We start from the raw sequence: 26,456 nt of genomic DNA on the forward strand, positions 1-26,456 counted from the left end.
AGTCCAATAGTAGATTTTAAACAAGGGGACATCAAGCCTAAATCTAATTCAACCAATAATAATGAATCTAAAGTCTATTCATGTGGACCTCTACAAAGAAATAAAGCAAAAAGGCTTATGCTTCAAATGTGGAGAAAAGTATATAATTGATCATCATGCCACAAAGTGTGTATACAAAAATGTAAAAGCCAAGGTTCATATTATGTAAGTCTTTGAGGATTTTGAAGATGACATTAATGATGCCAATACATTTGTACCTGTGCTGAAAATGAAGATCTTGAGGAAGAAGTTGGGCAAAAATATACTCCTAAGCAGCATAGGTGGGTAGCTACACTACAAAAATTATGATTTTCACATCACTCATATGAGGGGCAAAGACAATATAGTGGCAGATTTTCTTTCTCGTATGTAGACCTATAAAGTTTTAGCAATGACTGAGCTACATAGTGATTGGATTGAAGAATTATAGGAAGCTTATCTTTTGGATGAAGAGCTCAACCATATTTTTTCAAAAATTACAACAAGGTCTCATGGAAGATAACTCATATTATTAGCATTAAATAATAGCCTAACTTGGTTAAATGGCATTCCCTATACTTCTTCTTTTACACAAGAAATTATGGAGGAGTTGCATACTTCGCCTTTAGTTGAATACCTTGGAGTTTTCAAAACCTATGATAGGATCAGTAAAAGATTTTATTAGAAAGGACTATGGAAAGCTGTCAAAGATTTTGTCAGCAGAATAAGGACAACACCCATAAGCCAGGTGGTTTGTTACAACCATTACCCATTCCTATAGGAAAATGGATGCACATTACCATGAATATCATTCCTAGCTTTCCGACTACCAAAAAGGGATGGAATAGTATATATGTGATAGTGGATAGACTTACCAAGGAAGCCCATTTCATTCTAATCAAGACCCAATTAATTGCTTCTCAAGTGGCTAGTCAATTTATGGAACGAATTTTCAGATTACATGGATTATTGCAGGTGATTTTTCATGACAGAGATTCAAAGCTCGTGAGTAACTTTTGATAGGCGGTATTCACATCCATAGGCACCAAATTGGCTTCCTCTATGACCTATCATGCACAAACTAATGGACAGACAAAAATGGTAAACAAGTGGTTTGAGACTTACCTTTGCCATTTCTATTATGATGTCTGGAATTCATGGGATTCTTGGTTACACTTGGCTAAGTTTGCCTACAATAACTCCACTCATGCTAGTATTGGAGTTTCACCCTTTGAGGCTATGTATGGTTTAAGGTGCCCTTACCCACAATCAACTTCAATGAAAGGATCGATCCTCATGGAAAAGAAGAATTGGAAAGAATGAAAACCCTTCTTCAATAGTATAAGATTAATCTTACAAAAAGGGAAGACCAAATGAGGATGTATGTAGATGAGAATGTCAAGATTGTGGGAGAGAAGGAAGGAGTCTCACTTGTAGCTTTCTTGCTTGCACAATGGGGGGATACACACAAGGGTGGAGGTTGAAAACAGTTTTCCTCTTCTTAGTTTGTGTAAGCAAAAAAGAAGTCTAATACAAAGAAATAGAAGAACCCTATATATGGGTCTCAAACCAAACTCAACTAACTAAGGTGGCATACTAACTAAGCCACGAACTAGAGTAGATAAGGATAGCTGTCATGTAGCTATTATTCACGGGCGGTGTACCAACCGCATCTGCAACTGACACCTCGGTGACATAAATGCACAACGGTCACCCTGGCATATCACGAGTGGAGCTCGATATCTCAACACTCCCCCTCGAGCTCAATTCTAATTCCTGCACACCAAGCAGGTCTCTGAACTTGCGCAGCTTCTCTGCGCCCAATGCCTTTGTGAATATGTTAGCTACCTGATCCTCTGTGCTGACATAAACTAGATCAATAAGACCTAGTAAAACCCTCTCCCGCACATAGTGATAATGCACCTCAATGTGCTTTGTTCTAGCATGATAGACTGGGTTATTTGCCAAGTGTATACTACTAATGTTGTCACAATAAATGACAATTGGCACATCTGTAGGCTCATGCATATCATAAAGTAGCTTATGCAACCAAGCTACCTCACATGCAGCCATTGCTGCACCCCTGTACTCAGCCTCTGTGCTCAACAAGGCAACTGTAGGCTGTTTCTTGCTGCTCTAAGTGACTGCAGCACTCCCAAAAGAGAACACATATCCACTGGTAGATCGTCTATCAGAAATACTACCAGCCCAATCAGCATCAGTGTATCCATGCAACTGTATCTGAACCCCAATCTCATAAAGTAGTCCATACTGCAATGTGGACTTCACATACCTGAGTATGCGTCTAGCCGCATCCAAATGCAGTTTCCTTGGAGCCTGCATAAACTAACTTACCAGTCCAACGGCATAGCTCAAATCTGGCCTGGTAATAGTCATATAAATCAAGCTTCCTACTATGCGTCTGTACATAGTAGGGTCTTCCAGAAGCTCACCTGCATCTGCGCTCAGCTTCACATTCTGCTCCAAAGGAAGTGAAATAGGCTTATAGCCTGTCATCCCATATTTGGACAGCATGTCCAATCCATACTGCCTCTGCAAGAGCTGTATCCCACTTGGTGATCTAATCACCTCAATGCCCAAGAAATAACACAGCGCTCCCAAATCTTTCATCTCAAACTTTTGCTTCAATAGCATTTTCACATGAAGGATATCTTCATCACTGTCACCTGTCATAATCAAATCATCAACATAAATGACAAGTAGCATAATACCTTTCTCTATTTTTCTCACATAAAGTGAGAAGTCTGCCTTGGAAATCTTAAAGCCAATAGTAACAAGATATTGTCCTATCTTGTCAGACCATGCTCTTGGTGCTTGCTTCAAGCCATACAATGCTTTCTTCAACCTGCAAACAAACTCAGGATGAACAGCATGCACATAACTTGGTGGCTGCTCCATATAGACCTCTTCTTGCAAATCACCATGCAAGAAGGCATTCTTTACATCCATCTGATGTAAAGACCATTCCTTTGATGTAGCCATAGCAATGACTGCTCTTACGGTTGCCATCCTTGCAACCGGACTGAATGTTTCTTCATAATCAATGCCATATGTTTGTGCATACCCCTTGACTACTAATCTTGCCTTGTATCTGCTCATAGAACCATCTGCATTGTGCTTCACCTTATAAACCCACTTACAGCCAATTGCATTCTTACCTTTAGGCAAAGGTACCAATTCCCATGTAGCATTTACTTCCAAGGCATCCATTTCTTCATCCATGGCTTTCTTCCATTTTTCTTTTCCCATGGCTTGCTCAAAAGAAGTGGGTTCTGGTTCCTATATCACTTTGAGTATATATGCATAGTGAATGGCTATAAATCCATCATATTTCAGTCTATCCACAGGATACCTAGCTCTCGTAGACCAGCGCAAAGTAGGTTCACTCCCAGGTGCTCTCAAAACATCCCTGGTCTTCCTTACTCCAGGTGTAACAATAGAAGGAATACCCAACTCATCATCAATGCTCTGTTCTGAGCCACTGGATTCACCATCCACATAAGAGTGACCTGCATTCACATCAAACATGGGCTGATCTACCTTCTCTTTTCCTTTTCGTGATACCTGCATGCCACTATCTGCATTGCTTTGAGAAGATTCTCTTGATCTCAATCTGCCTGTCCATGGCGAAGAATGTGAACCACTGCTAGAGGATACTCCAGGTCCACTAATATCTTGTGACTGCTGCTGTGAATTCTGTGCAGCATTACCATTTTGTGCATCTACATTATCAATCACATTTACTGGTTTATACCAGCTACTCATCTCATCAAAAATAACATCTTTGCTCACTGTAAACTTACGAGTAGAAGGGTTATAACATCTATACCCTTTCTGCTGCAAAGAGTAACCAATAAAGATGCACTTCTCAGCTTTTGGGTCCAACTTGGATCTCAACTCATCTGGCACATGTACATAGGCAATGGAACCAAATATTTTTGAATGAGAAATATCTGGTTTCCTACCAGTATACCTCTTCTCTGGAGTCATCCCATGTATTGCTGCAGTGGGAGTCCTGTTCATTATGTAGACTGCTGTAACAACTGCTTCAGCCCAGTAAAAATCTGGCAAGACTTTTTCGTTGAGCATGGCACAAGATACCTCTCCAATATGCCTGTTTTTCCTTTCTACAATTCCATTTTGTTGTGGGGTATGACTGCATGAATATTGCTGCTTTATGCCATGCTCCTGCAGGAACCTTGCAAACTCATTTGAGAGGTACTCTCCCCCTCCATCTGACCTTAGGAATTTTATTTGCAAGCCTATTTCTTTTTCAACCATAGCTTTAAGAGTTTTGAAATGCCCAAACACTTCACTTTTCTTTTTCATAAAATACACTCAAACTTTTCTGCTATAGTCATCAATAAAAGTGACAAAATAATGACAGCCTCCAAGAGATGCAGCTTTAGTAGTCCACACATCAGATTGGATTAATTCCAATGGCTTGTTACTCTCTTGAACATGTCTAGGAAATGGTTTCCTTGCCTGTTTTCCAAACTGACAGGCTTCACATACCTTATGCATTTCTGCAACCTTGAATTTAGGCAATCCTACAACAATATTTTGGGCCTGCATTGATTTAAGTCGCTGTATATTAACATGACCAATGCGTTTATGCCAGATATCAATATCTGCAACTACACCGGTCCCATGTGCAAACATTGCTGCACTCAATTTAGACATGTCTGCATCCAATGTAAACATTCTGCCCTTCTTCTTTCCTTTTGCTATCAAGCGACCTTTATTTTTCATATCCTCAACAAAGCATCCATGAGGATTAAATCTGACCTCCAAGCCCTGCTCAACCATTTGACCAACAGAAACCAGATTCTTGGTGATATTTGGGACATGAAATACATCGGATAGGTATTTCTTTTTCCCATCCTACATAGACAAAGGAATTTTTCCAATCTGCACAATAGGATGTGCAGTATCATCATCAGTCTCCACAAATCCTCGTTTTTCCATTTTCCTTGCATCCTCCATCCATTCTGCATGACCTGTCATGTGGTTTGATGCACCTGAGTCAACATACCACACATCGTTGCTTTCTTCTGCACTTGTCACAGAATTGTTCATGTGCTGCACAATAAACAAATGCTCATTTCTGTCATCACCCTGTCTACTAGAAGATGCATAATTTCCTTGTTGCAATTTTCCATTCTGTGACCAGTTGTTCAAATTTGGCATCCATTCTATGGCTTTGCTGTTCCATGTGTGTAATCATCTTACCCAATTTGTCATTCATTGAATGTGCAAGTTGGATTAAACCTTCATTCATATTACCAATTTGCTTTGATAATTGTTGGAAGTCATTGGAATCATGGGTAACATTTGCTTCAGTTTTGGGCTCATTGTCATAGGGAATCCTTGGCTAATGGGCCTCTTCATTTGTTGTACTATTGCCCATAAATTCTTGTCCTTGATTTGTGACTCCAATGGATGTCATTCTGCTTTTTATAGCAATCTTTAGCCATATGACCCATTTTACCACAGTAGTAGCATTCAACATTGCTGTTTGCATTTTGGCCTCTTTGCCATCCACCACGACCTCTTTGGCTACCCCTGCCTCTAGAGTTACCACATCCTCCTCCATAGGACTCGTTTTCTTGAGTTTGCTGCATATTCTGATTTCTACCACGGCCTCCAAATCGACCTCCTCTACCTCTGCCTCTACCTCTTCCAGCATTTGAGTAGAAGACAGCTTCTTTTGAAGTTCCTCTTGAAGAAGATGCACCACCATTTCTCTGCTCCTCAGAAATTAGAAGAGCAATCAACTCCTCAAAATCAGGAAATCTTTCACGGACGGAAATGGATATTCGGAACTGTGCATAATCCTTTCCTAGACCATTCAAGGTCATAGAAACTAAATCATCATATTCCACTGGCGACCCAATGGAAGTAAGTGCATCTGCGATCTTCTTCACCTTCATGTGGTAGTCATTGATGCTCATACTTTCTCTTTGCACATTGTGCAACTCTTGCTTGAGCTGCATTTTCCTGGCTTGCGTATTTGTGCTATACATTTTTGACAAAGTATCCCATGCCTCCTTTGGCGTACTTGCATCCTGAATATGCGCAATCATAGAGTCTGAAATGTTGATAGACAGCCAATACATAACTTTCCTGGCTCTCTCATGCCATGCTTTAAATGCCTGCATTTGCTCTTGGTTGGGAACATTAGGAAGAACTAGTTCTTCTTCATTTCCTGCAACAAATTCCCAATATCCTTTTCCCATAAGGAAATTCGTCATTCTAAACTTCCATGCTTGGAAGTTGTTCTTGTCAAGCTTTTCAGTTACAATCTGTGAAAGAGAATCAGACGCCATTACAAAACACTGCAAAAAACACAGCTTCACCCTCACAAGGGCAAATCTGCAAAACTGGCAAAAGTGGTATTTGACCACACAATCACTTCCTAGTGACGATTTTGCATAAACAGGAACCAAGGATGATTCTGTAACTCCCAATGTCTCTGCATACAAGCATACGATGCAATTTCTATAGTAACTTTTCACCGACCTGTAGAATAGTGGTCGCACAACATAAAACTAGGCCTTTTCCTGAGTGCGTGCAGAAAACTTCCGCCTCCAAAACAGGCCCCGAAATGGCCTCAAATAAAAAAAACAGGGTCGCCGAGGGCTAAAGCCCAGCACCCGCAGCATATACTGCGCTCTTGCTTCACCGCGAAGGGCATCTCAACCTGAGACAATGCACTCTTGCAATTTTTGGCTGTGCTACCTACAGAGATCTGCTCCCAAAACAGAAAATGAAAGCAACACTGCTCCTCTTACCAGAACACCGCGAGCTTGGCTTGCTTTCTTGAGCTCCTTACCACGAACAAGGCTCTGATACCATGTCAAGATTGTGGGAGAGAAGGAAGGAGTCTCACTTGTAGCTTTCTGCTTGCACAATGGGGGAATACACACAAGGGTGGAGGCTGAAAACAGTTTTCCTCTTCTTAGTTTGTGTAAGCCAAAAAGAAGTCTAATACAAAGAAATAGAAGAACCCTATATATGGGTCTCAAACCAAACTCAACTAACTAAGGTGGCATACTAACTGAGCCACGAACTAGAGTAGATAAGGATAGCTGTCATGTAGCTATTATTCACGGGCGGTGTACCAACCGCATTTGCAAACTGACACGTCGGTGACATAAATGCACAACGGTCACCCTGGCATATCACGAGTGGAGCTCGATATCTCAATAGAGAAGAGGTGACCTTTAGAGTTCCAAGAAGGAGAATTAGTTTTGTTGAAAGTTACCGAGTCTCGGTATTCTACTTTGAAAGATGGATCCAATAATAAGCTTGCTCACAGATTTTATGGCCCCTACACGATCATGAAGTGCATTGGAGACTTGGCTTATAGATTGGAGCTACCCTCTTCCACTAAGATTCATAATGTATTCCATATTAGTCAGCTCAAGCCTTTCTATGGTAATCCTGTTGAAGCAATTGATGAGCTGCAACCTATTCATGAATAGGGTCTTATTCAGTACATCCTAGAGGCTATCATAGGTGAATGTGAGAAGAAGTTTTGCTCTCTCTCCCTCATTGAGTATTTGATCAAATGGATACTTTTGCCACTTGAGGAAGCTTCTTGGAGGCCTGATTCCATACTAGATGAGTTTTCTTACCTACATAACACATTGCTGGTTAAAGCTTACTGACTATGGAGCCAATTATGATGCAGACAGGCACATGATATTAGACTGTTTTAGAAAAAAAAATTATTTTGCCTAATTTTTAGAACTATGCCACCTACAGAGACTCAAATTACTCTTCAAAAGCTATGTTTTAACATGTGGCATGCTTCATTTGGATACTTCTATTAGAAGTTATGGTAGAATTGGCTCCACAAGGTCTGTTCTTACAACAAACTGTCTACTTTATTTTGGGTCCATCATTTGAAGAATTTAAGGCTCCAAGTACTTTTGAAGTGCTCTTGATCATGTATATAGCTGAGAGTTTCTTCCATTCCTTCATTTTGGTCCATATGTCTTTAATCTTTCATTCAATTCCCAATTTTTATAGCTAAAAATAGAGTAGTACTTTGTTCCATACATCCTTTTCCAATCTTTGTAAGTTTGTTTTTGAGGGCAAAAACCTTTGGGGTGGGATGGATTATAAGAAGCTTGGAAGAATAGTGGTTTAGTGTGAAAATAATAGTAATACCATGTCACATTGACATAGGTATAAAAGAAAGGGACATGTAAATTTTCTCATCTTTTGGCACACTAATACATTATTGTCTCTCTCCTCATTACCTTGCTCACAACTTCAATGGCTTCTTACTTATTTTTGTCTTTCTCTCTCCTATTCTACTATTTCTCTCTCCTTGTCACTTTCTTTAACAAAACTTCACCATTCACCATGTGCATAATAAATATTATCTATTTTGGAGTTATTAAGTAGAGAAGATATTTGAGTAAATGAAAGTCATAGCTCTATAAGAATCCAGACTCCATGACAATAAGAATCTAGATAAGATCACAAGTAAAATGTATAAATCAAGCAAACATGCACACATGCATGTATGAGAGAGAGAGAGAGAGAGAGAGAGAGAGAGAGAGAGAGAGAGAGAGAGAGAGAGAGAGAGAGAGAGAGAGAGAGAGAGAGAGAGAGAGAGAGAGGAGAGTCTCTAAATGCAAAAAAGTGATTTGCAGTTATACTCGCAACCATCATTCGAGGTGTTTGAAAGAAGATTTAGACTCTCAAGAAAAGGAAATGAAATTTTAGGTACCTTCATTACCAAAATATTACCTCGAACAATCTTTATGCTAATAGCTACTCTTCTAGCTGCGATGCTTCCATTTTTTAGTGATATAAATGCTATTGTTGGCTCGCTAGGTTACACTCCATTGGTCTTTATTTTTCCAATGGCTTTATATATCAGTTGTTTCAAGATAAATTTGTGTACCAAAGAGTATTGGTTAAGATCATCTTTTCTTTCTTTGTTTTTGGTAATAACTTTAATAGCTAGCTTCACTTCAATCCATCAGCTAGTTATGGATGAGAATACCTACAAGCTATTTGCAAACTTGTAATGACACATGAGATATTACATCCCAAATGCTTTTTCCTTTTATTGTGGTGGATAGAATATTACATGGGTTAGTTGTGATAGTTTTCTTGTGCACAACAATCCAATCAATTGTATTGAAGAATCCTACATTACTAACTCATGAAACTCTTACCTCAAATTGCAGTGTATAATTTAAATTCTATGTATGTCAATGCGAAATATGCCTATTTACAACATGGAGTGACGGTGGATGTGTGCATGAAAGACATGCATTGTTATATGCTTTATGACACTTGATAAATCTCTGTTAAGACTGGATTTAAAATGACAATTGATAAAGTTTAAGAAGGATAGCTAATATTTAATGTGGATGTTGACATTATTAATGGAACAACATGGAAATGCCAAATATAACATTTTCATGTGCTTTTTTTCCAAATATTACTAGACATAGAGAAGTGTAGTGTGAAGTTATAGTGGTCTAATAGAAAACCTCTCTCTCTGTCTCTCTGTCTCTCTCTCATATAAATACATGTATGTTTTATATGTGTACATATCTACGTTTTTTGTGTGTTTGTGTGTGCACGTGCTTTTCAAACAACAACACAACCAACTATATTAATACGATAAGAAACAACATGGTTATTATAATTTGTTTTTATCTTCTTCTTAACATGACAATCAATTTTCTTTAGTGTAGGTTATGATTTAGAGTGATGCACTAGTTTGATTATTAAGTAACTTTTGTGAGAGTTAAACTATTTTCACTAAATGATTTCAAGTGTCAAAGGAGTGCCAATAGACAACCTTATATTAGTAGTCAAAAGCCTTGCCTTAGTAGCACAAAGAAAAACTCAATCATCCACATCAATAATTACCTCCACATATGTGCCTCTCTATGATATCTATTTTAGGGCTTTTAGAATGTGCTATTCCAATGTCTATATTATAGAAGATCTCACTCCATCTCTAGTAGTGGGCCCTCGAGGGGTATAGGCATGGTGTAATGCTGTATCCATCTTAGGTTCTCTCTATCTCTCCGTGTATAAGCATACATGATCTCACAAATGTAAATCCCCTAAGACTTAGGCCATAGAGCTATGTTGACTAATATTCCATGCCCACTAAATTCATTCACCCTATGCTAGTATTCTAATTAGTGAATCAATCTAGTATCTCAAGGATATGCGGACAAATTCCTCTTGCTCCACACATTAATCCCATTTTCACATGCCTCATTATATTGCATCCAATTTACCTAAGATGATATACATACCACAATGCTACTAAGATCCCTATCCTTAAAACCCTCTATCAAAACATGCGCATAGATAAGTATTATAGATGGAAGATGTGATCACATGCCAAACACAACTACTCTATGATATCAAAACTAGTTGGGATAAAAGGCACATGTAGTATCCCAAAGGGTATCCAATACATTGTGTTTAAGTACTTGGATACATCAAAAGAGGGAGTGTGGTAGAAATCTACACTATGCTTAATCTAATGTGGAGAAGGATCATGTGTAGTATGGATGAACAACTATAGGTAGTGATGTGCTTCTTAATATGAAATACATGCATGTAATAGTTGTGTGCATCAAAAGTCATGCTTGCACTACTACAACGATTCTTGAAATTTTTTCAATCTACACATCCTAGTCTACCCACATTGTTGCAATAAATTTTGAAGGTGTTGGACCTACATATCACAATGATAAAACAATATCATAGTGTAGAAGATTATATAGTCATGGATAGGGATCTTTCAACTTCAATTATTAATAAAGATTTTGGTAAGAACCATATCTTCTTTTTAGGCACAAATAAACTTGGGATTTACTATGGGAAGAAGAGGGTTAGAATGGCTTGGACCAATAATTTCATTCTCCTAAATTTTCCTACGGATGCATAGAATGGAACAAAGTGATAGAGGACCACAATTTCAATATTAGGATTGCATTAGCATGCTTGGTTGACTTTGAATGGGAAATTTATGTTTCACCTATCTTAGATCAATTCTTTGGTGCTTTAACATTAGACTTGTACTTTTCCACAAGGTGGTTGCAAGCACCTTTAGTGGCTCAAGTCCTATCTCATTATATTTGAAGTAATATCTGCGTGTGATACCAAAATTGGATGGGACTATACCAATATTGTAAGATAATAGAATAAATTATTTGCATAAAATTTCAAGTGGATATTTATTATCTACAAAAAAATTATTTTAAAATGTGCATAAAATTTATTTAAAGCAACACACAACAACATTATTTGGAGCTCTTACGCATAATTCTCTTAATGGGGATGTATGCTATATATACCAATGTATTTTTCATGAAAGTTTTCACTTGATAAAAAATCTTTTGTCATGCTTTTGATTAGAAGTACTAGAACTTTTCAATTTTCTTTGATAATGATCTCAAAGGTTGACATAAAAATATGCAACTCCTAACTTTATTGAGCCTTTCTATTCTTTCAACAACTAACTTGTGCTGATCACATCTCTCCCTCAAAGCATTAATTCTTAATATTTCTTGATGATGAGGAATATAATTTTTTATTATAGAGGGCTCATATTGCCACCAAAGTAGCTTCTCTACTATTATAAGACTAATGCTAAGCATCTCTCAATGTTTTTATATCTAATCACCTTGGTTTTATGTGTTATATACCTTATGTCCTTCTCATTCATGGATTTAGAGACATGCACCCCAGTCAAAAAACAAGATTGTGTGTGGGCTCATTATGGAGGACATTTCCCCAAAACAAGGGTGATCATGGTTGATGGTAAGAGTTTCTAGTACATAATGCTTTTAACCTTTGCATTTTAGTTGTTGGAGTGACATGTTTAAGTGTTTGATATTTGTGTTGATCTTGTATGGTAGATAAATGCATTCCTTATTTACATGCTTTGGGATTGCTAATTCTTGTCTTCAATATCGATAATAGAGTCCAATGTTCAAAGATTACATGGCATAGACTTTGAGCGATGCATTTTTGACACTACCTCCCAACCACAAGTAGAAAAATGGAGATTGGAAAGGATTCTTGCCTTAGAGCTAGTTTATATTCCAATAGAGACCTTGTACAGTATTGTTTGGATCCATTGTGGCTTCCCCAAGGACCAACTCTAAAGATGGGTTGTGGTACAAGACCATTGGTGCATGTGTGCATGGCTTCTAGTTTTATATGCTTCTCTTTTGATTTGTGACGCTACCATTTTTTACTGCATTACACATCTTTTCTTGGAGGGACCTTTGTTGACTCCTACCCATGTGAGCATTGAGGGGGACACTTTGGAAAATGATTGATAGAATACGGTGTATGGCCACTCTTTTGATGAATATGACTCATTATATTGATTTCTTATTTTTCTAATGTACTATTTCTTATTGGAGTTCTATACATGCAATACATATTTAATTTGTTCAATACTTATTCTACAATCTTGTTCATAATGCATCATTTATTATTTGTATGGGAATGCATCACCTTATTTATGGATGAAAATTCTTTAATGTTATTTTTGCTACAATGAATTTGTATGTCATTATACATGAGATTTATGACTTGGAAACCTATTGTGATAGTGCATTGCCTTGGTACACTAAGAGTTGCAAGTTTGATGAGGATACATGCATGCTATTATGCGAACCAATCCAAACTCATAAAAAAGTATTTGTTGCTTCAAATTCCATCCTTCACAAAAAGTTGAGTAGGAATCATTCTATTAACAATTCAAGTGGTTTAGAACCCAATATGAACATGAAACCCTTTAGTTCAAGAGTTATTTTCCTTTGCAATTTAATTATGAGAAGAGATAGACTCTTTATTTTCCATTATTATTAGAGGCAAATCATGCTAGTAACGACTATGAATATCTCGGGGAAGTTACTATATGTATATCCTCTACATCACATGCATTCAAGGCTTATTTATAAATATCATTATTTGTGAATTTTTCCTGAATAAAACATAACCCTTTTCTATTCAATCTTTAAATAACCCCTTTACATTACACCCTTCTATAAGTAAAAAATGTATTTTAAAAACACCTTATTTTGAACCCACGTGATGCACATATATATTCATGAGTAACTTACCCTAGATGAAGATTTACTATCTCTAGGGGGTAGATCATATCTATATATGATATAGGGAAGGATGACACCCTAGCATACATTGATGTGGCATTCTTCCCCTTTGAGGGCACACTTTTGAATGAGACCTTGAAAATCATAGGGATGCACACACACACACACACACACACACACACACACACACACACACACACAGAGCAAGATTTTGTTTAGGCGGATGACTTCATCCTCCTTGCCACCCATTTTCTACCTTTCCTTGAAAAGTTTATTCAAAGGAACATGGATCCATCCTACTGCATTTTGAGTTTTTTAAATTGGATGGCTCCACTCTCCTTGCTATCCAAGAGGAATTGTGGGACTAAAAGGAAATCAAGAGATTCCCTTTTCCTATCTCCAAACTATAACCAAAGTCTTCCTATGGCCACCACAACTAGTGATTCAAGGAAAACCATGATAAGTTTAACTTTGGTGTGAACAAAAAATGTACACAGTCACTCTCAATGATCTCTCTTACTCTTGATAAGGTTTTACTATGAATCTTATTGTGTAGTAAGTAAAATTTTAAAGGAAAAAATATATATATTAACTAGCATAGCTTATGTATGTGTGTAGAACCCATTGTATCAAGGTATCCCCATGTCATGTGTTTTTGCGACGTAGAATGAAAACCCTTAGCAAAGATCTAGGTAGGTAGGACTTTTTATGCTTTCTTGTTTGTGTAACAGTTTGCCTTATCATTTTCTAGTTGAATTTTTTTGTGTTTATTCATACATGGAATTGTTTTTGTCCTACTTTTGAATTTGTAGTGCTTGAGAACTTGATTTTCTTTGTCAAGATTAGTGTTTTCTTGGACAATTCAGAGCTAGATTTTGATGAAAGCTTATGGACATTTAGATTTAAGTATATTTTTTGATCAATATCCTTGCACATCATATGGTATAAGGCTTCATGAACAATTCACATTGCACTTGTCAGATACACTACACTCACGCATTGTCTCCTATTACTTTTCCAAATACTCCCATGACATGGGTTGGGTAAATGCACGAATTTCACCATTGTTGTGCACTAGCATGGCATGATGCCTATTGATACTATATGCAATAAATCTTAAATGCACGTGCAGTTGAGAGAGTGCCTTTTATTGTGCATGCACAATTCTTTGCACACATGAAGAGTTAGGATATTCATCACTAAATTAGAAACCTTATGCTGAGAGGCTAAAGTGGTTGGGTGAGTTTGAGGGTCATGAAAGACTCCTATAGATGTGAGAGGGGTTTTCTACTTGCTCAACATCATGAAGAACATTATTTATTGAGTGTTTGTGAGGTTTGGATGGGTGGAGAGGACTACAATTATTTTTTCTTCACTATGCAAAGAGAGGTGTGGTTAAGGATTCTAATAGTTAAGGAATTGTATTTTTATCCTACATAAAGCATGGGCACTTATAGTTAGGTCATGCACAATTTCATCAATGCATTCATTTTTTCTTTTGTATGGCATCATTTGTGTGAATACATGGCATGATTTTTGTCTTTGCACAAAGTTCTATATCATGAGTGATTCAACACGAAGTTTATCTTCAAATCACATTTTGGATAGGACACATTTCAATGTATCAAGAGCAAATACAACAATAGAAATCATAATTCAAGAGGAGCATGCAAGAGAAGCAACAAGTGTGTAAAAAAACAAAGGCATTTGTGGAGAAAAGTGATAATGCTTTTGAATAAATCTTAAAAATTAACAAAAAGTTGAAAATATTTTAAACTCATGATGAGGATGCTGAAGAAAAAATTTGTATAAAGGCATGAAGCTAAGGATAAGGGCACGAGGGATTCACTAATAGTAATAAGGAGACATCACATGCGTGAAATAAATATATGAAAATACCTCTTATCTACCCCCTATTTATGGGACCTTACCTTATAAAATGTACCTTCCTTCCCTTAAATAACCCCCCTCCCTTACACTCACGTGGTACCATACAATAAACCCTAATGGACCCCCTCGGGATAAGGGGCCCTTCTCTTGTTTATAAATTATCACTTGTATGAAGAGTGAGAGGGTCATAATAGTTAAACAAAAATCAAATAGAATAAGCTAAAGGCCGTGTCGTTCAAGAGAGCTTCATTTCTCTTGAGTTTCAACAATTATAGTGACAATAGCTTGTGGCTCATAATCACTTGAATTTCAGGTATGAAGGTTGTGCACTTTGTCATCAAATATAGAAATGTTTTTTGTGTCCTTATTGTTTTCCTAGAGGTATCATGAATGAAAATATAATATAGGATTGTTTTAAATACGCATTCTAGATTGTAAGATTATTAAGTTTGATATTTTAAGTTTTTTTGTTCTACATTTTATATGCTCTATGGCTACTAAAGGCATTGATATTTTAGTTGTTTTGTTCATGTTTGTTCTTGTATAAGTGGTTTTCTTAAGTTGGATTCTTCACTTTGGCAAAGTCCTTCATATTTTCAACACTCCTTTTTCTCTTGGATAAGTTACTCATGAATATATGTGTGCATCACGTGGATTCAAATTAAGGTATTTTTAGAATACTATTTTTACACATTTTTTATAGAAAAAAGGGTGTAATATAAAGGGGCTATTTACAGATTGAATGGAAAAGGGATATGTTGTATTCAAGAAAAAATCACAGATAAGGATACTTATAAATAGGCCTTGAATGCACGGATGTAGATGATATACATATAGTAACCTCCTCGTGCTTTTTCTCTTGTGTCTTCAAGTTATTTGAGAGGATTATTCTTGATCACTGCTTGATTAACAACATTAGACTTTTTCAAAATTTTGAGTACACCTTGATGATCTTCTTAATAAGCCTAAATTCAAGCTATAAGTCATGCGAGTAGACCTCTTTGATGCTAATTCTCGAAATATGGAGTAGAGAAAGATAGATGGAATGACATTAAGAGAGATTACAAACAATGAAAATGTAAAAGGCCACATATGTCCATTTAGAAACAAGCATAGTAGGTGACAACATATGGCCACCTCCTTTATGTGGATCTACCTACGTTGCATTATTTAGAGTTCAAGAATCATTTTATCAAAGGGTGCTATATTCAATTTCTCAAAAGGGAGATGAACAATCACACAATGTGTTTTTACATATGTCATATGAATAGTATTTGTATAGTTGTTATTAGTATAAGAAATACTCAAACGAGTACATATTCATTCAAACAAGACTTATTCTCATACATAGAAAGGTATCTCACATAGTTTATCATCAAATATTTCTTATTAACTATTTATTGAGAATAATTATTGAATGGAAGGTAAGCAATATTAATCATCCTGCTTATAAGAATGAATTAAAAATTTCAATAGATCTATTATATACAATCAATTGGACATTTTTATAGCTCTATATCTAGAATATAAGCAAACTATTCTTTTAGAATCTAAAATCATAAATTAGAGTAGGGATTAATATATCATCTCTTTGCATATGAGCCATAAGTAAACTATTGGTTTCAAAGTTAGAATACTATTTGAATTAATAATCTTTACACTAGCTTTGCATATTGACTACAAGTAAAATATAGATTTATAATTTAGAAAATAATTTCTAGTGATAAATTATGATATATGTAAATTATTTTTTTGAAGTTTAAAATTTTATTTAATATTTTTCTATGGCTTTTCTTATGGTTTATAAGTACTTTTTTAGATAGTAGAAAAATAATAACTACAGTACTATGTCTCTATATGTGATAGTTAACTAATTTGTGACACTTACCTACAAGTTTTTTCACAAGATATGTCTAGGATATATTCCATTGAGACATTTAGCTTAGTTTTTATGCAACTTGAATAGAATCTCAATCAATACTTTACATAGCTTCACATATGGGCTATAAGTAGCTATTGATTTCAAACTTAGACTTTTCATTGATTATTTACCATAGCTTTTCTTATGGGCTGTAAAAAACATATTGGGTTGGATTGTTGAAAAATAATTTTCTACTATATCTATATATGTGAGGTTTAAGTAAAATTATACTATGTCACTATAAGTTTTTCACAAACTATTGCGACAATATATTCACTTAAGACAATTATCTTGGTCTTTATCTATATTCCACTATACAAAAGGGTTCTCAAGGTAATTATAATTTTAATATTTGCTATTATATATTTATGTGGCAATAGTAATTCACTCAAAAATATTATCCTATCTTTCTTCAGAACTATATTAAAAGAGAAGTTAGTGTTGGAGCTATATATAGCTCACTCTACCCATATTAGGTCTCACCTATATATATATAGATTGTGATCAATATGAAATAGTCTTTGGGAGTATACATTCTGTGTGTGTGTGTGTGTGTGTGTGTGTGTGTGTGTGTGTGTGTGTGTGTACTCTCTGTATCTCAACATGGTATGCCTATTCCTTGAAGAAGATAATCAAGAAGTATACCTATGTTGTATATCTTCAATTCTTGATTCATGTTCTTTTCATGCTTAAATTTGATGTGTTGTGTATGTTATGAGTATCTTATGTTATGAATTTGAAGTATAGAAGATGTTTACTCAATCATCATTTAGATTACAAATATGTTGAATTGTAGATATGCCTTGCTTGGACACCCTACAAGTTTCTATTTGGAAAACTCTTAAGAAATCACAAGCTTTCTTCCTAGTAAACCCATACTCAATTTGGAGTTATGTGCCAAAAGTTATGTCAATTTAGGCAAATTGGACTTGAAACAGGAAAATAAACATGACAATAGCTTTTCATATGGACTTCTACAATAGACTTTTAAGTTTCTGCCAAAACTAGCCATATCATCTTCTATTCTTAGCAAAAAATTAAAGCCATAACATTTTGATCATTGTTCATATTTATCGCCCATGTTGGGTCAACTTATTCTAGCATATATTTCATATATTTTGAGTTTCTTTATTCTTTTCCATGTTTCATCTTGTAATGTGCCCACCTATTGACTATCCAAGCCCGCTTTAGTGGTCCATCAAGAAACGAATCTAAGTGTCACCGCTTGGCACTCCCATGGAATGTTTCGAGGTTTGTTGCCTAGGGTTTCTTGAGTCCACCTTGCAACATAATGTTCATGGCCAAACCCACTAGGATCGACATGAGATCTAGATTCCTAGGGATCAAGGTCTCCTGATAGCATTTTAGCTTCAAGTTTTGGACATCCTACTTTACGTAGAGATACCAATCCGAAATAGATCCATGCCGAACTTGGTTCAAAGAGAATGGGAAATGAGAGGGATGCACCACTCAACCTCTCTACTTGTAGGGCATAGTCCCATTCTAGTCCCCTAAAATGGCATGAATCATGGTTCTAGCCTAACAATTGCTAAGGTCGGTAAAACCTTGTTAGAAGCCTCCCATTTCTCTGGAACCACCCTACCGTAGGATGGACTTGTTGGGGGTTCTGCCCATCGGCTTCTGTCAATGAGCATTCTTTAGTTATCTAATTAGGTCTTATCACATTTATGTGTGTCATTTAAAATCAGCTTCCTTAATTAAGCCTTTTAGAGAACATGGTTCTTCGCGTAATTTATGGCACAGACACGAAAATAGAGCAAGGAGTCCTTTTGACAAACAAGTTTCTTAACTTATCTTCAAGTTAATCTTTGTCTCCTACCCATACAAGAGAAATTATGTATCCCTTCTGTCCAACAAAAGTACCCGGTCCAAATCACATGGCACCATAATTTCCATCCGTTATCTAGAATATGATCTTCCAACGCCCTAGACGTTGGGCTCACAGCACTCAACAGCTATGTTCTAGACTAAGCAAGGAGATTCCAGAGCTCCACTGACCCCAAGCGACCTAGGAGTGACGCACAACTTCCGTGGTTGGCCTTTTCACCATTTGACCTTCGGCCCGTGAATTGAGTAGTGCCCTCTCGGGTTGAAACGCAGTGTGACCTTGGAGATGATCCACCCACATAAAATATCCTTCCTTAATTAATCAAATTAAGAATCAATCACAATCAACGTAATCAACGTAATATCATCTTCCAAGAAAACATTCCTTTATTCCCCATGGCAATTTGTCATCACAGACCCTGGCCATGAATCTTACCATCAAAGACAAATACTTGGAGTAATCATCCAAACCACAATCCAAAAATCAGTTGAATGTACAAGTATTTAGGGAGTTGTTTGATCAACCAATGAAAACCAAGTGTATTTTTCCCAAACAGTATAAGAATAGACGTGATAATAATTCCATCACATATTCATTGTCCCCCTTCAAATCAAAGAGCGATTCTATGCAAAATTTACTTAGCACTTGTATGTACAATTTTTAATGTCATTCTTTTTTATGATTATGTCATTCATAACCCCTAACTGATTCTTTCTTGTAATTGCTCTATCAACAAATAAGCCATATGCAACTAGGTGCAATTTAATTTCCTTGATACATGCACTTTGCAAGCTCCATCTTTCGAATATGTGAGATGAAATTTATCCTTTTCAATGACCTATACTCGTGCACCATAGTATGGGGCCTAACATATATCGTACCAAAATCAAAGAAAGCATCTATCAATTTGGAAATATAATACTTACAACCGGTACCCCAATTGGATTGACAGTGATACCTTCGCCCGAAGCTTTGTTGCTGGTTGTAGGATTGCCATCTGCACGCGACATTCTTTGCTTGGGGGCCATTGTCTGCAAGTAGATTTGAGAGATAAGGAAGGAATGTATTTTGAGAATGGAAAAGCGTGAGAGAATATGGCTTAATCAAAGACCGGAATAGGGGGAATTGAACTAACTCTCTTCCTTGTAGCCTCTTGGAATAACTCCTCTCTCTCTCTCTCTCTCAACCTCTTGGAGTCTCCTTGTGCTTCCTTGTGCCTCCCATGCCTCATATTTATAGCTACACAAGAGAAGAAGGGTTGTGGCTAAGAGAAAGAGCTCTTTGTGGAGGGGATGTTGGAAAAATCAGTGATCTGATGCTTGAATCATAAATCTGATGGTTCCATTGGCTCCAAAAGGGGGATAAAACTACAAGACACTTTCTTAGAAATCTTTCGGATCACTCTTTTTCCTCCATCTTCGAAGTGTTGTCTACTACCTATAAATGACGACCGCAACGTGCGCGATTTCACCAATCTCTTTTTTTTTCTTTTTTTAAGATAAAATCTCCAAAACTAGCTAAAACATCACTTGTTTTTTTTTAAAATATGAAATCCAATTCTAGAAATCTCTATATATTTTTAGGATAATATCTAAAATACGTAAAATATGCTAGTTTTTTCCAAAATGTATTATTTTTGGATCATCCATACTATACACATTAACACTAGTGATTAATATGGCTTACAACTCTCATTCACATTATAACTTTTGTGAAGGGTAGCTATGGTCCTTGTCAATCCAAGAATAATTTCATATTACGACTCGGTTTTTTAAATATATTTTTAATTAAATAAAAATTGTTAGGTATTAATGCTAGTTAGTTTTTACTTTAGTTAGTCTTTAATTAGTAATGTTACTAACTTATTAATTGATAAATAACTTTTAAACTAACCAACTAACTTTTAGTTGCGTAGAAATATTACACATCTATCTTGAATAGCTTTATTTTGGAGTATAATCTTTGAAATAAACATCTTCCTTTCTAGTATAACTTCTATATACGACTTGCTCTATTGCATTTTTGTCGTCATTTGGTATATGGTGTGTAAATTCTGTGATCTCATATTGTATGTATTCTCTTAGCCAGATATGTCCAATTCTATAATCGTCAATGGATTTCCTTTCTTGATAATGTTTTATCCCTCACTTTCAAGGACAAGGATTCCTTGGATGGAAAGTAAAGATGTTGCTACTTCTTGAAGGTGATGACTTGCATGATATTATTCTTGGTAATTATGAATGTCCATCTCAACTAGTTGATTAGGATCTCGTTGCTCCATATGTATCTCTTCCTTTTTTAAATCACCAATAAGAATAGTAGTTTCCACATCCATTTGGTGAACCTCCAAATCAAACTCAACAGCAAAAACTAACGAGACCTAAATACTGGTAACACAAGCAATATGTGAGAAAGTTTCTTGAAAAACAACTCCTACAATTTGTGAGAAACCTTTGGCAACTAGCCTTGCTTTGAATTTGTCAAATGTTCAATCTACTTTTGTTTTATTCTTATAAACCCACTTGCATTTAATAGTAGTACATCCAAGTGGTAACTTAGTTAAAACCCATGTATCTTTAGAAAGAAGAGATTCATGGTCAGCTTTTTGTCTTTTTCATTTGACATGGTGGATCTTGGAGACATACACTCATGTCTTGGTATTCAAATTCAATGCTATTGAGAAAAGGGTGTTTATTACTAAGTGAAACAATATTCATTAAAGATATTATTCAGAAGTTTGGTTTGGGTTCGGCACATCCTACTACTACTCCTTGTCTTATGAGCTCTACCAAAAACTCTCCATGCCTTAAACATTGGACTATAACTAAATGAGTTTTGAAGTATTTGAAAGCTCAGGTAAATTACTCATGAATATATGTGTGCATCATATAGGTTCATAGTAAGGTATTTTTAAAATACCATTTTTATACATTTCTTACAAACAAAAGGGTGTAATATGATGGGGTTATTTATAGATTGAATAGAAAAGGGTTACATTTATTTAGGTAAAATTCATAGATAAGGATATTTATAAATAGGCCTTGAACGCACATGATGTGGAGGATATATATGTAGAAACTTTCTCGAGTTTGAAAGGCATTAAAGATTTTGGATCAACTTATTAGTGCTAGCAAAATATCCCAACTTTGATTTAAAATCTTCTTCGCTTCTCGAAAAATGGACTTGAGAACTCTAAAATCATTAAATAGAGAAGATCTCGAGTAAAAAAAATATCAAGGATCGTAACTTGACACTTTTTCTGATTTAATACGAAGTACTGCAGCACCCATCATGGAAGTTACCACGTTGTCGAAGGGTTTTCGAAAGCAAAGTCGCAACCACAGAGGTTATTGAGCAATTCCAAGATAGAAGATCAATCAAACAAGATCAGGCTATGCAGGATAATCTGTCCATTCTTTAAGCTCCAATATATCTACCAATATATCTACCAATATATCTACGAATATGATCGTACAGTTTGCTCTTCTCGTCCAAGTTGCATATGAGCTGAAATAATTACAATCCACATGAAGACATTTTTCTGTTAAGTATATCAAAATATATATAGTGTTTTCAACAAACTGTATGCAGGTTTTTCTTTTCTATACAACTCCGTATAGGACAAAATGCAATGCTAGAGAGACAATATGCCCTTGTGTTGGACCATGCAGTCCGTAGATTGCAATGCATAAGAGAGTTGTCCTTCTTGTCAGTGATTCCTAATAGCATTTCCAAAGACGCCTTGTTTGAGAGGAGCACAAATATACCAACAGATACAGGCTTTTGGAGATCTTAATGGGATATTTTTAATGGTCAAGGGATACCAGTTTGAAATAGCCTCCGAGTTTTGGAAGGCAATAGGGCTCTGCATCATCCTTGCATTCTGAGTAGCCAAAGTTCTTTTTTTTTCAGAAGAATTAAAATTCTACACTTAATTTTCAAGGGTTGTGAACCGTGAATTTTTGTCTGCACTCTCCTCTTGATTTCAACAGGCTTCTCTGTGCCGACAGGCCTTCCTCCCTCGCCCACATAAATCCTAACCGCAGGTCAGAATCTGGACAAGGTGCTCCCTCCGATTAGCATCCCCTTCATCTCTGTCAAGTTAATTAGGTGAAAGTTCAAAAGGAAGGAGCATCATGATTCATCTTTTGTCCCTTGACTGGAAATCTGCTCAACAGTTGTTCGATCTACCTTCTCTGTTACTCGATTCTTTTTCTCTGATATTCGTCGCACTCTTTCACGGATGGCTGCACTAACAGAATTTGACATGCCCGCTGAATGGTCCTGTAGAGGGGCCACATTAATGTGGTCAAAGAATCTCTGACTTTGATTAATGCGTGTTTGCATTGAACTTTGAGAAGTAAGTGGGATGCCATGAGCATTAGGACGATTCTGCAGAGAAAGGGATGGTCGATAAGCAGTTGACACCTGACTTGCTCCTCTTTCCTTCACCCTCCAATCCTCTGTTTCACACTTCCAAATTGCAGAGTTCCCCTTCTTCGCTCTTGTCTGCTTGTTGTCGATGATTATGAGTGTCTTCAGAGCTGTCAGAGCTGGGTATATCCCACTCGGCCAAATTGATCGCTGACATCGCACATCTCCTCCTCTCGATCAGCTTTTGTCGATCTCCGATCCGCTGAGTCACCAATCAGCACGACTTCTCCTCCACTTTATGTGTACTTTTGCTGTAGACCAGCAATATAACGAGTGATGTATTCAACAGTTACAGGATCCTCAACAGAAAGTCTATGACTCTGACATTCAACCCGTGCCCTATTCTCCAAGACTCAAGCCTCTGCTGTAAAGCCAGCAAATGCCAGAGCGATGTGCTCTTCAAGTTCTCAAAAATTTTCGAACAGTCTTCTAATAAAGCTCGTATTGCCCACTTCACAGTAAATTCCCAGATAGAGTTTGAATTCCGTTTATTCGTCAGACTTCTCCTCATAGTTGAACATAGCCAAAGCTCGCTTGTCCTCAGCTCGATACACTTGGTTTTCTTTTCTGATACGAATAGCATTCATGCGCTGACGCCTGTTTCCAATCATCACATAATCCAAACTCTCAAACTTCTGAATTTCCTCATCTGAAAGACCAGTTTCTCCTCTTCTAGGAATACGTTTCCCTTGTTGAACATGTTGTGCAATAGCATCTCCTTCACCAGGCCTTAAATCGGATCATGAATTGGCCCACATCTTGTCCAATATGCCGCTGTATAAGCCGTTGTAAGTCTGACATAACCTTGTGCTCTCTCTTTGCCTTCTCCTCATCTTCCCTGCTGCATCGTCCTGCTGTCCATCCTTGTCTCGTTCCCCTTCACGCCGTTTTCTTCCGCCTCTCACCCCACCTGAATTCTGTCCATTTCGATTCTTCCTAATTCTCCTCCAATCTCTGCGTGTCTACTCCTTTTTCCCCACCAAAAAGCCTCCTTTTAAAAATAGCCCAAAAGCTTCTCTTTTTCCCCTCAAAGCACGGCTCCTTTCATAGGCTCGAATATGCCTCCACTAAATATGAAACACTAGAACCCAAAAAAAAATGTCCCAACAAGTGCCTTAGAACCTTCTTAGACCCTTCAATCATCACATGGAACCGAAAAGGTGTTCAGCACTAGTGGGTTTAGCAGCAGATTTCAGCTTTTCTACTCTTTGTACATCTGATAATGCAATCCCATTCATTTCTAATAAAAGTAATGCTTCCCACCTTTGTTGTACCAAATGCCGCAAAAGCCATCTTAAACAATCAACTTTCTTTCTGTGAGAAGATCCTTACATAAACCGAAACCTTTCCAAATTCCTTGCTATTGACGATATTAATTACACGCTTATTATCAGTGGAAACATTGCAGTATTTGCTATTCACAGCAATAAGATTGATCGTGTACAGATTTGAGAAAATGCCCTCCTCTTACATCTGTTTGTATAGTTGTAATGTCTTCTTTCCTTGACCCTGCCTGAAAGCAACCCTTCATGCTCGCCACTATACTCATACGCAGAAAATAAATGTAATCACAACAACTAAGTGTGCATAAAGTATTAAATCCCACACACAACTTTCGGGTGGTTTTCACATCTCGAATGCGCAGCAATACGACAACGTAAACAACAATTATGAGCCATATAAATCATTAATGTCAGTGTCTATGGTATGGATGGTCCAAAAATACTAGATTTTTTTATAAAACTAGCATATTTTTTATATTATTTATTGTAAATATCCTAAAAAGCTATGGAAACTTCTAGAAGAGGGTGTCATGCAAAAAAATCAAGTGGCTTTTTTAGCCAGTTTTGGAGATTTAAGACAAAAAGAAGGATTGGCAAAATCACACTCCTCGTAGCAAACAACACTCTGAACAGGGAGAACAAGGAGCGATCTAGAAGATTTTTGATTAGGTGTCCTAGTGTTTTACCTCCCTTTCGAAGCCAACAAAACCATCAAATTTGTGATTTGAGCATCAGACTACATCTTGGAAGCTTCATATTGCTGATTTTGCCAAGATCCCCTCCATAAAGAGCTATTCTTCTTAGCCACAACCCTTCTTCTCTAATTTAGCTATAAATAAGAGGCATGGTGTGCAATTTAGAGAGGCACAAGGAAACCTCGAGAAGCTGCGAGAGGGAGGTAGAGAGAGGGAGATAGAAGGATACCCCTCCAAGAGGCTATGAGATGGAGCTAGAGAGAGAGAGAGAGAGAGAAAGAGAGGAGTTACCGTGAGAGGCTGCAAGGGAGAGAGTTAGCTCAAACCCCTATGTCTCGGTCTTCAACTAAGACAACTTCTCTTACGCTTTCCCATCCCAAATTCATTCCTCCTTCTTTATCTCTTGAATTCACTTGCACGGATGGCTCCAGAGCGACGAGGTGGAAAGACCATGAGAACCACTGCAACCAGACCACTATGGACACCTTTGCTGCCCAACTCACTAAGTGGATGGAATTACAAATGAAAGGGAAGGAAGATGAGATCATGTATGCATGCTGAAAGAGTATATGGCCCATTAGTGAATGCAACATATATGAACTCTTAAGGCATTTTGGGGAGAGTGGGCATCCCTAACAACACTTTTGAATAGGGAGCCTTCACATAGGCAAGAGGAGTCAATGAACAATGCAATGAGGGGTAATTTCTAGCCATCACAAGGGCCCATACCATCTATGCGAGTTCAGCCATCTTTTGGTAGAAATTACTCTAACAATGGTTCATTTTTGGACAGCCACATGGATTAGCCTCAGTTTGGGTATATGGGATAGCCACCTAATCATGAAAGAGAGTTGAGATAAAATATTATTTTCTCAAAACTGAATGGTCAATCATCGTCCCCAGCTGAACTCAAAGAGTGGCTTTCTAAGATTGAGGATTATTTTGACATCTTGCCCCATAGTCATGACCAAAAGATCCATTTTGCAACCATATACTTGGAAGGATTTGCACATACATGGTGGAGGTACATTAAAAGAGAAAATAAGAAAGTAGACTCGTGGGAAGAGTTCAAGGCACTCATGGTGCAAGTATATGTCTTGTCGGTGGAGAAAGAAAAGCTTTCCCCCCAATGGTATGGCCTTGAACAGCGTGGTCTTGCTATTAGAGAATACACAAATCAGTTCCTCAACCTTACCATGTATGTTGAGTCGATTAGTG

General features: G+C 36.9%; 1 protein-coding gene across 10 annotated transcripts in view; it reads left to right on the plus strand.

Moving 5' to 3' along the window:
* LOC148019666 (GABA transporter 1-like) overlaps positions 1-22,400 on the plus strand; it is a 155,004-nt gene extending 132,604 nt beyond the window's left edge. The window contains exons 6-8 of one of the 10 annotated variants that reach the window (XM_087699785.1): positions 8,709-8,781; positions 11,773-11,859; positions 22,102-22,400. In XM_087699785.1, the coding sequence (XP_087555911.1) occupies positions 8,709-8,781; positions 11,773-11,859; positions 22,102-22,247 (306 nt within the window). In that variant the 3' untranslated portion in view covers positions 22,248-22,400. Of the gene's footprint in view, positions 1-8,708; positions 9,454-11,772; positions 12,400-22,101 lie in introns of those variants that run through there. The other 9 variants (XM_087699776.1, XM_087699777.1, XM_087699782.1 and 6 more) reach the window with 9 other exon arrangements.
* The last annotated feature ends 4,056 nt before the right edge of the window (positions 22,401-26,456 follow it).

Source organism: Lygodium microphyllum, chromosome 19 (genome assembly GCF_053477565.2).
Source record: "Lygodium microphyllum isolate KBCC chromosome 19, Lygodium_microphyllum_v1.1.10, whole genome shotgun sequence".
NCBI lineage: Eukaryota > Viridiplantae > Streptophyta > Polypodiopsida > Schizaeales > Lygodiaceae > Lygodium > Lygodium microphyllum.